Source organism: Budorcas taxicolor, chromosome X (assembly GCF_023091745.1).
Source record: "Budorcas taxicolor isolate Tak-1 chromosome X, Takin1.1, whole genome shotgun sequence".
Lineage (NCBI taxonomy): Eukaryota > Metazoa > Chordata > Mammalia > Artiodactyla > Bovidae > Budorcas > Budorcas taxicolor.
The window spans coordinates 58,118,963-58,130,861 of NC_068935.1; the positions used below are offsets into that span (position 1 = coordinate 58,118,963).

General features: G+C 54.2%; 1 protein-coding gene across 1 annotated transcript in view; it reads left to right on the forward strand.

The window, feature by feature from the left end:
- MAMLD1 (mastermind like domain containing 1) overlaps positions 1-8,558 on the forward strand; it is a 57,057-nt gene extending 48,499 nt beyond the window's left edge. Inside the window, exons 3-5 of the mRNA XM_052663261.1 lie at positions 5,112-5,196; positions 6,171-6,677; positions 6,747-8,558. Of these exons, the coding sequence (XP_052519221.1) occupies positions 5,112-5,196; positions 6,171-6,677; positions 6,747-7,264 (1,110 nt within the window). The 3' untranslated portion in view covers positions 7,265-8,558. The remainder of the gene's footprint in view (positions 1-5,111; positions 5,197-6,170; positions 6,678-6,746) is intronic.
- Positions 8,559-11,899: the final 3,341 nt, after the last annotated feature.

Consider the following 11,899-nt stretch of genomic DNA (forward strand, 5'->3'; position numbering starts at 1 on the left):
CCCTTCTCTTACATGCTGTCAGAGTCACTGCTCTTCGGCTTGTCCAGCACAAGACTGCCAAAGAAAGAGAATTAGCAAAAAACAAATGGGGACATCATCCACTCAGGATGTATCTGAGTTCCACCCTGGTGTTCCATGTCCCCAGAAGGCAAAGAACGACAGATCCGAGTGAGCTGATGTTGAGAACTCCTTTCCCCAGCATGGTATCTCTCTTCAAAGCCAACCCTTCCACTCAGCAGTGGAGGGCGGGGCAGAATCTTGGCCCTCAGATCCTCACTATTAAGCTATGGAAGTTGGGCCTGCCTTGGGGCGGGGTGGTGGGGAAGGCTTGGAGGGACAGGACCTACAGCTCAGCCCAGACTCAGGAAGGCCAGACTTTCTGTGAGACGGAGGATGCAGGCCCCCACCTCCAGGAGAGAAGAGAGGCGAGCTGCAAAGACATTTGTTTCCTCTGCCGCCAGATCACTCACAGCATGGAAGTCTGGCCCTTCCGGGAGAGATGCCTGGAGTCAGAAGTCAACTGCAAAGACAGAAAGTGGAGAGGAGAAAAGGCGACCTCCAGCTCTCTGGCGGTCATTTTCAACAGCAGTGATTTTTGTGAAGTTACCAATGGCAGCTGCAGATTGGATCCAACCCAAGGACAGCACCATCACTGAGGGGAGGTCCCTGACTCCTGCTCCAGGGGCCCCCAGGGCCAAAGAGAGACCCTCAGCTTTCTCCTGTCTTAGCACCTGCATGTCCCCATGGACCCTCTGGCCCCAAGCCCTGAGCCTGGGTTTCTGCCATGCCTCCCCTCCCCATCCCTTCACTTTGTTCTGAGGTTGTGATTTCCTTTGATTGATTTATTTGTCGGTTTCTCCCTCCATGGTGAGCTTCCTGAGAGTAGACACACACAGTACCACCCCAGGGCTGGTACAGAGCCCCACCCATGGTAGTAGACCCACTAGGTCCCATGGTAGACCCACAAGATGTGTTTGTCAGTTGACTGACATGGGGGCTCACTGGGCTGCCAGGTAAACCCTCTTTACCCACCCGGGATCCAGCAGTTTGCTTTGGGGACCCCAGAGTCAGTGAGGCTGCCCTCCCCATCCCCCCACTGGGCAGGGAAGGGCACGGAGCCAAGGCCTTCGGAAACAACAGGTATGGCCTGCCTTTGCCTTGGCTTCTGGGGTTCCCTCAGCACTCCCATCTGGAGGCACTCCAGAGAAACTGAGTCACAGGCTCCAAGAGTTAGGAGGGAGAGTTAGGACATGGTGAAGTGGGCCTGCATTCACTGTGGACAGCCCGTGTTGTGTCTGAAGGATGCCTGAGGACAGTGTCAGCCTAAGAGCATCCATGCCGTTCAAACAGGGCTTGGGTAGAAGCATCTTCATGGCCCACAGTTCTGAGAAGTCCCCCTCCAGGGGCATTGTGGGAGCCCCTAGAACTCAGATCTCCATGCAGAATGCTGTCTTCCTGTCATTCCAAAGGAAAAGTCAGAAGAGTCAGTGAGCCATTTCCAAATTTGGCTTCCAAAAGCTATCAAAGAAGGTACTTTTCATAGTGGAGTATTGAACAAAGCAGCCCACACGCTGGAGCTCCTTAACCTTTGAGCCTCTAACACAGAGCTGTGTGTTTTCTGCTACCTGCAGACTGCTCTGTGCGTGGCACTCTGGGGAGGAGGCAGGAGCGTCCCAATGCTGGAAGAAGAAACCCCACACACAGCCCTTTTTTCTCCTCCTTCACCCCCCCTCACTTTGTCCCTTCCCTCCCTCCCGCTCCCTTTCTCTCCCTTCCCCCCTTTCCTCCCTAGACTCCATCCCTCATCTGTCAGAGCTATTCGTTTGGAAGCCCTTCCCAGTCAGAACACACTCCTCCTGGGGATCATGGGCCAAGTAATTTCAGGCTGAATCCACCTGAAGCCCAGGAAGCCAGCGTGGGCATCCATGTAGGGGTCTTGCCAACCCTCTCCCTCTGTCCCATCCCCCATCCAGTTAACGTGTCCATGGCCTTATGAAGGGGTTGACTCTGTCATGAAACCATGCATGGGCTGCAGTGGAGAGAGGCTGTATCAGGTGCTGCTCGGGGGCTCACAAGAGACCCCCACCCACGGTGGCTGAAGGCTGAGGCCCGCAGGGCGGCCTGGCCCCTGGGTAGCTGTGTGTTGGGTTCTGCTGTGTTGGGAGGCAGTGGGGGGTTCGGGCCAGCCTTGCGCCTGTCTCTTCCACCTATGCCTAGCACACTTGGATGGAGTGCTACACCTCAAGTGAGCCCCAGAGTTTCCTTGGCCTTAGCATGAAGCTTAGAAAAGCAGTCCCAGGACTTCCTGGATCACCATCCTGGCTGAGGCCTCTCTGAGGGTGGTCCCTTGGCCGGATGGAAGGAGGAGCCTGGGCCCACGTTCTTTGGGAGACTTCCTTCCTTCCGGGGACAACATGGGGAAGCACACCTAGGCTCCCAGAGAGCCCAGCTGCCACTGCCCCGTCGGTGTCACCTGTACAGCAATCTCGAGTGCCATGACAACCACCCGCAGTCCTAGGAAAAGCAGTGATTGCCTGAGCTCCTCTGTAACCATCCTTCAGAGTGTCCGTCACTAAGCAGCCACTTTCAGCCATCACTTCCTCTGGGTCACTGAAAACATTTGTCATTTCCTGTTTTCTCTATTTTCCAATGATCCTAATTGTCAGTGTCAAAAGGCAACAACTATTTTCTTGGGGCTTATCTTTGGAGCACACTGATTGAGAACAAAGGATGGGGGCCTCTGTCTGCAAAACAAAGGAAGCCGCCTCCTGGGGGGCCTGGAGAGAATGCTCTGGCTGCTCTGCCAGGGACGGGGGCCAGGCGGGGAGCAGAAGGCTGGCAGTGCCCCCCCATGCCCCAGTGGCATGAAGAGGTTCCTGCCTGACAGCAACACCCCCGGATGGCCAGCATCAGCCCTTCTGTTTGGACTTGGAGTTTCTGTGGCCCCGACTAGACTTTCCCTTCAACTCTAGATGTGCCGGATTTTTCTCCTTCCTTGGATGAATGCTGGCCAACATCCCGCTGTCCCTGTAACCCTAACCCTTTAAGAAGCAATTTCTGTCATCTGGCAGATACTGCCCACTTCCTCTACTCTGACCCCTGCCCCAGCCTTGCCTTCACTCTGGTTTTCCAGGCCCTGGGGGTGTCTTCCTCTCTTTCTCCTTCCCTTTGGACTCTTGGGCCCATCGTTGTCATTCCTTGCTTTTTCTTGCATCGCCCTCTGTAGCCGCCACCTGCCCCTCTCCCACCCTGTACTACTGTGTCATTTGGTGAACCTAATGGAGCAGTCAATGGGGATGGAATTAGAGTTGGTGTAGACAGAATTAGAGTTGGTGTAGACAGAGGGCCCAGGAGCCGGTCCTGGAAGCAGCAGGCTAGAGAGATGGAAGCACTGGACCTGCAGCTGGGAGACACTGCACTTACCCAGCCGTGTTGCCTGGAGCACGTCACTGACCCTCTGTGAGCCTCAGCTGTCACATCAGTAAGCTGGGGCTATAGATCTTCTGCCCGGATCTCCTGGCGCAGTAGGAGGGTGACTGGGCAGACCAGAGGTGAGAGCTGCCTTCAGAAATGCCTGCCCACACTAAGCATCTCAGGCAGAGCCCAGCACCCCCCCCCAACCCCCATCTCCCCGACTTCCCAGCGGCATGGCCTTGGCGATCTTATGACCCCTGTGATGCTCGGGTCCTGCCCCCGCAACAACGGCATGCTTTAGCAGGAAGAGGGCCGCCCCAGGGGAAGGGAGGCAAGAGCTTGGACAGGAAGCAAGCTAAGGGCAGGATGCTGAAATCGCTCACCATGTAGTCCGCCCACTGCCACGTGTTCGTGTTCGTCCTCTGCCTTGGCAGGAACTGAGGCCGGGAACTGCCGCCAGACCTGGGAGCCGGGCACTCTCCCAAGCACCGGCCGTCTGCCCCAGCCCCTTCACACGCCAGCCATCCAAGAGCGGTGAAGCAGGCCACCAGGGCAGCCTGTGTTGTCCGGTCAAGTGTTCTTCTGGCCTCTGCAGGGGTGTGGGGGATGCAGTTCCAAAGTAAACTCAGGGAGATGTGCTCCCTGATGGGGCTGCCTTGGATGTTGGCACACGGAGGAGCAGAGAAAGGGAGAGAAATGGCAGTGGGTGAGCAATGGACTGTGAGTCATACCCAGGGCCCAGCCACAGCCTGGCACCAAAGGGCTGAGGGTCTTGGGGCAAGTTATGCCTTCTGCAGGCCCTCAGCTGGCTCTCTGGTGGTGGGCCTCTCGAGGCGCTCCCAGACTTGGGGCTGGGACTGCAGCCCTGAAGCTTGGCTCCTCTCTGTGCCCACCCAGCTTGGAGATGGAGATCAGAAGCCCGTTCCCGTCACCCATGCTGCTGCCCATCAGGAAAGCAAAGGGAAGCTGGGAATGAGTGACTACTCTGGGTGTTGGGCAATGCATCCATGTGAGCAAGTGATCACCCCTACTCTTCATGCCAGGACCACCCAGAACGAGCCTTGGCCCTTTTCCCCATGACACCCTGGGCACCCACCACCACATAGCCCAAAGGGTGCTCTGCCCCACCCCTGACATCCCCAGTTGGTTCAGCCATTCTTTGCCCACGTGTTTGGGAGCCCAAGCCCCATTGCTTAGTGTCCTCTGGGTGCAGCCAGTTTGGGTCTCCCTGAGACTGGCCTGCCCAAACTCTTGTCAGCACTGCCGACATGGTTTGGCCAAAGCAGAGGAGTGTAGGACTGTCACCTCCCTCCTTCTACATACTCTGCTTCTATTAATGCAGCCTAATGTCACATTTCCTCCTTTGGTGACTGCATCTCACTGCTGCCCTATCCCGAGCAGAAGGACATCAAGAATGCCTAAACCTTTTCTCTCCATGCTCTTGCTGTTTAGCTCTGTGTCTCCGCCCCATCCTATGCTGTCGCAATTGCTTTTTAACTCAGGTGCCGAATCCTACTTGTATCCATACCTGTGGAGTTTTGCTTGGGAGGGTGGGGCATGCATGCGAGTGTCTGTTGGTGTGTTCACTCATGCTTTCTGCTACACCAAAGTCACGTCTTGAGTCTCCACACAGCAACACCAAGGCTAGAATTTATTGGTAGCCCGAATCTAACACTTCTTTTTCATCTTCTACTTAGCGAGAGAAGCAGAGATCAGGTCTTATGGCAATGACCCCTGAACAGCGCAGTTCACGTATCGCCCAACGGATGAGTCAATTTCAAGGTAAACAGTTAAAAGTCCATGTTCTCAAAGGGGTGAGTGGTGGAGACTGTGTGAGGTTGGGGGAGAATTCCCTCCAGCATAAACCATTACTGAGATGATTCTGGAAAGCATTGATGAAAAGAGAGTAGGTCTGTGAGGCACTTCCATGGCACCTTGGTTGGATCTGTCGCATGGAAAGTGTCAGTAGAGTCCCAATTGAAGGCCCAGTCTTAATGACTCTGAAATCACTGTTTGATTGAAGAGATTGACTCAACCATGTAATCAACATTGATTGGCTGAAGATACAGCTGTTAGCCAAACACTACAGATGATCTCTGCCAAACTAGCCTGGGAGACGTGTTAAGCAGTTGTCCCCAGCCAGTAGTGACATTGGGCCAGGATAGGGGTATTCCTGCCTGGGGCTCGGAGGAGGCTGCTTGCCTTCCAATGAGTGTTCAGCATCTTCGTTGTAGCCTGGTGGCGCCATAGCACTATCACTCCTCCATTCTCTTGCAAAACCCCCTTTTCCTTCGGGCCTGATACCAGCTGAATGCCCCCACCTGTTCAAGCTGGAGTGGCATGTCAGGTGTGCCTTAGCCGCAGGGACCAGGCAGACAAGTTCCAGGCCAATGTCAAGAGGTGGACATCCTTCAGGGGATGGGTGGTACCAAGCTTGTGTACAGATTGTATGGGGTTTATAAAAGCAGGTCCAGACCCCGTTCATGGAGCTTAAAATCTATGGGCATTTTCAGTCCAATGTGATCTACTCTTGGGTGGAGGGGAGCTGTGAGCACAGACCTGGGGGGTCTAGGAGGGCTTCCCCCAAGAACTGCAGTCCAGGCTGAGGGTGGAGGAACAAGGGGAGAGGAGGATGCTCGGTAGGAGCCAAGGGCAGGAGGTGAGAGGTCAGTGCTGGGCCAGTGGCTCCCCGCTGGCCACTGCAGCCCAAGTGGAAGACACCTTTGGAGCTGACCCCTGCTTCTCTCTTTTGGTAGCCATCCAAGATCAAGTCATCTCTAAGTATAGCCGGACCAAGGCAAGCTCCCCACCCAGCCAGTGCATGATACCACCCAGAGCTGGGCTCCTTCATAGCAGTCTGAGTTCAGGAATGGCCTCACCCATCAGGCAGCAGAGCCAGGAGACCATGGGCATGCTCTCACCAATCCCCCACAGCCAGCAGGGGATTTTCAGCTTCAGACCCCCGTTTCCCACACCCTCACAATTGGGCCACAACCCCCTGGGCAGCCTCGGCTCCATCTACCAGCACATGGGGATACCCAAGGCTGCACCTACAGGAGTGCCCCTGCCTAGATTCTATGCCAGGCCCCTGGGCAGCCAGGCCCTGGGTCCTCACCATCTCAGACAGCCGCATATGTCAGGAATGTCCACCGTACTCCACAGCACTTCCTGGGTGGTGGCAGCAGCATCTCTGCACACCCCAGTCTTGAGGGAGCCACCCCCAAACCAAGCAGCTCATGGCATGCAGCAGCATTATGATAGCAGTGCCATCTTTGCCAAGGCCCTTGTGACAACCTCCCTGGAAGCCCCAGTGTTTCCCTTGCAGCAGGCAGTTGTGTCCCCTAGTCGGGTGGCCCTAGAAGGCAGACCTAGCCAGAAGGTGGGTCCTGCGCCCGCCAAGCCCAGCTTCAGCCTGCTAGGCAACAAGAGTGTCAGGCAGAGCCCGGTGCAGGGCCCCGTGCCCACACCACATGCCACCAAGTCCCTCCAGAAAAGTATGGTCAGCTTCGGGCCTGAGAGTCCCATCCAGGCCATCGAGCCACCAAGCTCTGTGGCTGCTGCTGCTGCCCCCTCCATCGTGGCTGCCGGCCAGTCCCCGGCCAGTCCCTGTGACAGAACAGGGAGCCCATCTGAGTCGTCGTCCCAGTCCCCACTGGACGATCTTATTTCACTTCCTGACTGTTCTGAAGTGGATTTCGACACTTTCATGATGGATTCCACCGAGAGCCCAGATGAAGACTGGATGGGCAACCTGAGGCTGATCAGTGGCACTGTAGAAGACCAGGCTGCTGACAAGGGTGCCAAGGCCCAGAGTGTGGGCCACGTCCCCCAGAATGCTGACAAGCTTTAAATGCCCTAGAAACCTCCACGTGGCCATCACTCTGGGGAGTGATGTGAGTCCATAGCAAATTTACCACTGGCCCCACACAGCCACATGCTTATTGCCTCATTACAATTTGAGGGGCGGCAGCCCACACCCATCCCTCTCTCTACCTGTGACAAAATGGAAGTCTGGTGATTTTTCAAGCTACCTGTACATATCTGAAAATTTTGTACATGGTTTTCCTAAACGTTCATGACAGAAGTGTTTATACTGCGTTTTGTGAGTTTGTAATTAAGATGACGGCTTTCGTTTCAACAGAGTTGTGTTTATTATGCCATTGTCCGTGTGTATTCTACATTGTTCAAATATGCAGACTGTGTTGTTCACTCCAGCCATACCTTATCAAACCAGGTGGCGGAGTTGCTTGCGCTTTTGATGCAATGGTGGATGTGACCAAGAGATGTTGTGCAAACTGACAAATGCCAAATAGAAACTCACTTGGCCATCTATTCCCGTTTCCACTAAAACTTCTATCGCCCAGTGTGATTCTTAATGTCTTTTGCAAACCTTGCAGCATTTTCTAGCTCTTTCCTGATGAGCCTGTTACAGCACAAGCCATTTAATCATTAAGTAGCCTGCAGAGGAATTATTTGCCAGGAGGTAGAGAGTTCTGGCGGAAAAGGCAATGGCACCCCACTCCAGTACTCTTGCCTGGCAAATCCTATGGATGGAGGAGCCTGGTAGTCTGCAGTCTGTGGGGTCGCAAAGAGTCTGACACGACTGAGGGACTTCCCTTTCACTTTTCACTTTCATGCATTGGAGAAGGAAATGTCAACCCACTCCAGTGTTCTTGCTTGGAGAATCCCAGGGACGGGGGAGCCTGGTGGACTGCCGTCTATGGGGTCACACAGAGTCGGACACGACTGAAGTGACTTAGCAGCAGCTGAAAGTTCTGGATATTTGAGAGAAGCAAAGAGGGTTTGTGAGCTGGGCATCTCTGAGGGTTCTACCCTTTATCACTCAGACAGTTTGTACTACTCTAACAGGCACCTTGCAGGGTGGAGGCAAGATGCTCCTGATTTAAGGCCTTTCAGTATTTGTTCTGATGTAAGGCTCTGTGGTCTGGGGGAAAAAATGAGTCTGTAAACATGAATAGGTGATTTGGGTTTTGTCACTGATGTTTTCTATTTGCAGTTTTCATCACATATGTTTAAGTGTCTTACAGAAAACCCACACCCACTGTCCTGTAAACTTTTGTCAATGTCCAGACTCTGTGTAATGACATTTTAATTGCCACCTGGTATTTTGCCTCTGCATTTGAAATCTGGCATCTGTTTCAAGCAAGTGTTTTTTTTCTTTGTTCTGTAATAAACAGGAGAAAAGTACCTCTGTGTTTTCATTTTCCCAGGGAGCATTCAGAGTCTACAAACCCGTGTCAGTTAAGCCTGCTGGTGTCTTTGGTTCTTTCTGATGGTGCTCCCTGTCTTGGGATGCTTGGGCACTGAGAGGAGAGGGGCAAGAAGTTTGTGTAGCCTGCACTGCGATCCTTTCACATCACAGCATAGAAGCACATCCTTTATGGTGTAGGCCGCTAAGATGACTGACCGCACTGGGGGCAGGGGGCAGGGGGAGGCTTGCCTTGAGAAGCTAGTTCTCCATCACCACCCTCTTTCCACTGAGAGGGAGACAGCCAATTCAAGATCCAATGTCTCTCAGGTAATGGGTTACCCACAAAGGGTGGCTGGAGGTTGCAGGGACCTGGAGACTGAAATTCCATCACTTCACACAGAGATCCAGGAAAACCCTGGTGAAGGCATGGTCCTGGGAGAAAATGGTCTTCCCACCCTTCCCCTCCCTGTCCCTTGCCCTTCCCCCAAGGTCTAAACTAAGGGCAACCCTGATATTCCTGAGCACTACAGAGGGTAGAGCCTGGTGGTCTGGGATGTTGGGCCAACGGGACATAGGAGGTGTGCCGCCATCTTGCCCCCTTCAAGCTCGGTGCCCCGTTTCTGGGCCCCGCTTCTCCCGGCCCATCAGTCCTGATCTGCTGCCCAATCCCCGCTTGGCCTCCTCCTCTCCCCACCCTCCCCACCAGCAGTTGCCGGCAGTGTCTTGGCTGCAGGCTGTTTCCAATTTAAACTGCATGAAAACAAGTGCTCTTGTCACCTCACACTAGGGCAAACCACTCACAGCAAGAAAGTGGCTTCTACAGAGTTTCACTGAAATGTGGCCCCATTTTGAAGCAGATCCTAAAGAGATGGGACCTGTGCCTCTCCCACAAGGTGCCAAGACTTGGTGCATAGGTGGCAGAGGTTGCATATGGAACCACATCTCCCCAAAGGCAGCAAGGAAGCTAGTTGGGGACCCCTTTGCACACACTATGTGCTGTAAAAGTGCAGCTGAAGCACCAGCTGCAATCACATGTAACCAAAATTAAATACACACATTTAGCCCCATAACTGGCAGGGAGAAGACCTACTCATCGTCAAGGTATAGGATGTTCCAACAGAATGGCTTTGGGGGCTGAGGAATGCAGGTACAATGCAGCAGGCCTGTCCTGTCCTGTCCAGTGGAGCCTAAAATGCTCTAAGAAGCATCTAAGGAGATGCCCCCACGCGCCACTCAATGACTGTTACTGGGGGCAAAAATCCACAGGGGTAGAGGCAGACCTCCCTAGTCTGTGGGCCAAAGGGATGGTGGAAGCAGTCAGGGGCCCAAAGCCCCAGTGGTTGACCCACCTGCTCACACAGCCCCTCCTGCTTCCTGCAGAGCACTCCTCGTAGATCTGGGGAATGGGAACGTCCTGTGAGTGTCCCGCAGCTCCAAACATGACTCCATGTCAGGGGCTTGGCCTCTGTTCCCCCTGTGTTAACTCAAGTGCCCCAGTGGTGCCAGGCCCCAGGCAGGCCCCAGCTGCCCCTCAGGGCCTGACTGGGGCATTTGGGCCCACCTCTCTTGTCCCCTATCCTCAGTGGGCTCAGGGATAGCAGGACTCACCTGCCCAGACACTGTTGCTCACAGCCAACCAGTTGGGGTGCTGAAGGCCAGCCAGTGCAGCAGAGCCTCCTCAGCTATGCCAGCCTTCAGAGTCCCAAAATAAAAGCTGAGCTGAGTTAACTTCCCATCCCAATCACATATTGATCTCAAGGCTGAGCCAAAGTGGACAGCACCCCCCAGCACTTCCTGCCACCTGACCCTGCTTGGCCTCACTGGCCCCAGCAGGCCCTTCCAGCCTGTTCCTCCTAGCAGTGGTTGTCCCAGGCTACCCCTGCCCAGAGATGGCAGCTCCCACCATTGTGCCATCACTCAGCTTCCCTCTCTCCTGTACCCCTGCACCGTCAGCCTCTTCTCTGCTGGATTCTTCCCAAGGGAGTTGAACTGGGCCATATGCAAAGGTCTTCACCTATCGGGAGTCCCCTGGGATGCTTCTTCCCCTATGAGGTCCATTTTCTCTTGTTGCTTCCTCTCACCTGCAAGGCCTTCTTCCCTTGCTCTCTTTCCTCCAGTTTCTACCCTGGGAGACAAACAGGTTCCTGAGCCTGCATCTAGCCTCCAAGCATCTCAGAATATTGACAGCCCAGCCACAAAGAGCGTGGTGTGTCTGGGCAACAAAGAATGAAAGCGTTTAGATGCTGCTCAATGACCCCCACAAGGAGGGTTTGCCCTGAACCTGCTTCAGACAGCAGCTTTGGTTGGAGGCCCCTGGCCTGTGCAGGTCTTTCACTGGGAGGGCCAGGAGGACCTTGCAGGTGGGGCCTGAGGTCTCCCCATGGGTACACGAAGACCTGCAGTCACCAGTGGGGAGGTGCTCTCTACACACCCTGTCCCATCACCCTGCTCTTCAGCTCTGAGGCCAGTCCTGGGGGAAATGCTGGAGGTTGCCAGAGAGTTATGTGAGACCCCAAGGCCTCCATCCTCCCTTAAAGCCGGCTCCAGCCCCTTGAAGGTCCATTTCTCATCAGTCCCCCTTCAGTCTGGAAAGTCAGGGGATCTGGAAGTGGACACGGACTTTGGGAGAAGCACAGGCCATTGGCCATTCCATGATTCAACAAGCATGCTTGTGCCAGGCACCAGTGGGTAGACAGACATGGTCCCCAGCCTAATGGAGTAAACCAGGGAGTGCATCTGTCAAGGTCATGCACAGGAATAGTACCAGGAGTAGATTACGAGTGTGTGTGTGTGTGTGTGTGTGTGTGTGTGTGTGTGTGTGTTCTCCAAAGAAACAAAACCAATAGGAGATTGATTTACCATAAAGAATCAGCCTACACACTTATGGAGGCTGAGAAGTCTCGTGGTCTCTGCTCTGGGGCCCCAGGAAAGCCTGTGGTGTTGTTCCTAAGACCGGAGAACCAAGGGAGCCAATGGTGTAAATCCTAGTCTGAGGTCTGAAGTCCACAGGACAAGCTATCAGGGTGTCCAGCTGTCAGGCTGCAAACTCGGGCAGGAGCTGGGACTGCAATCCACAGACTGAATTTTCTCTTCCTCAGGACAACTTCAGCTTTGTCCTGAAGGCCTTTCAGTGTGGCTGAAGCCACACTATTCAGGATATTCTCTTTTACTTCACATCAGCTGACAGTAGATGTTCACCACATTTCCACAGTACTTTCACATCAGTATTTGATTAAATAACTGGCCCATGTAGCCTAGCCAGGTTGACAGGGG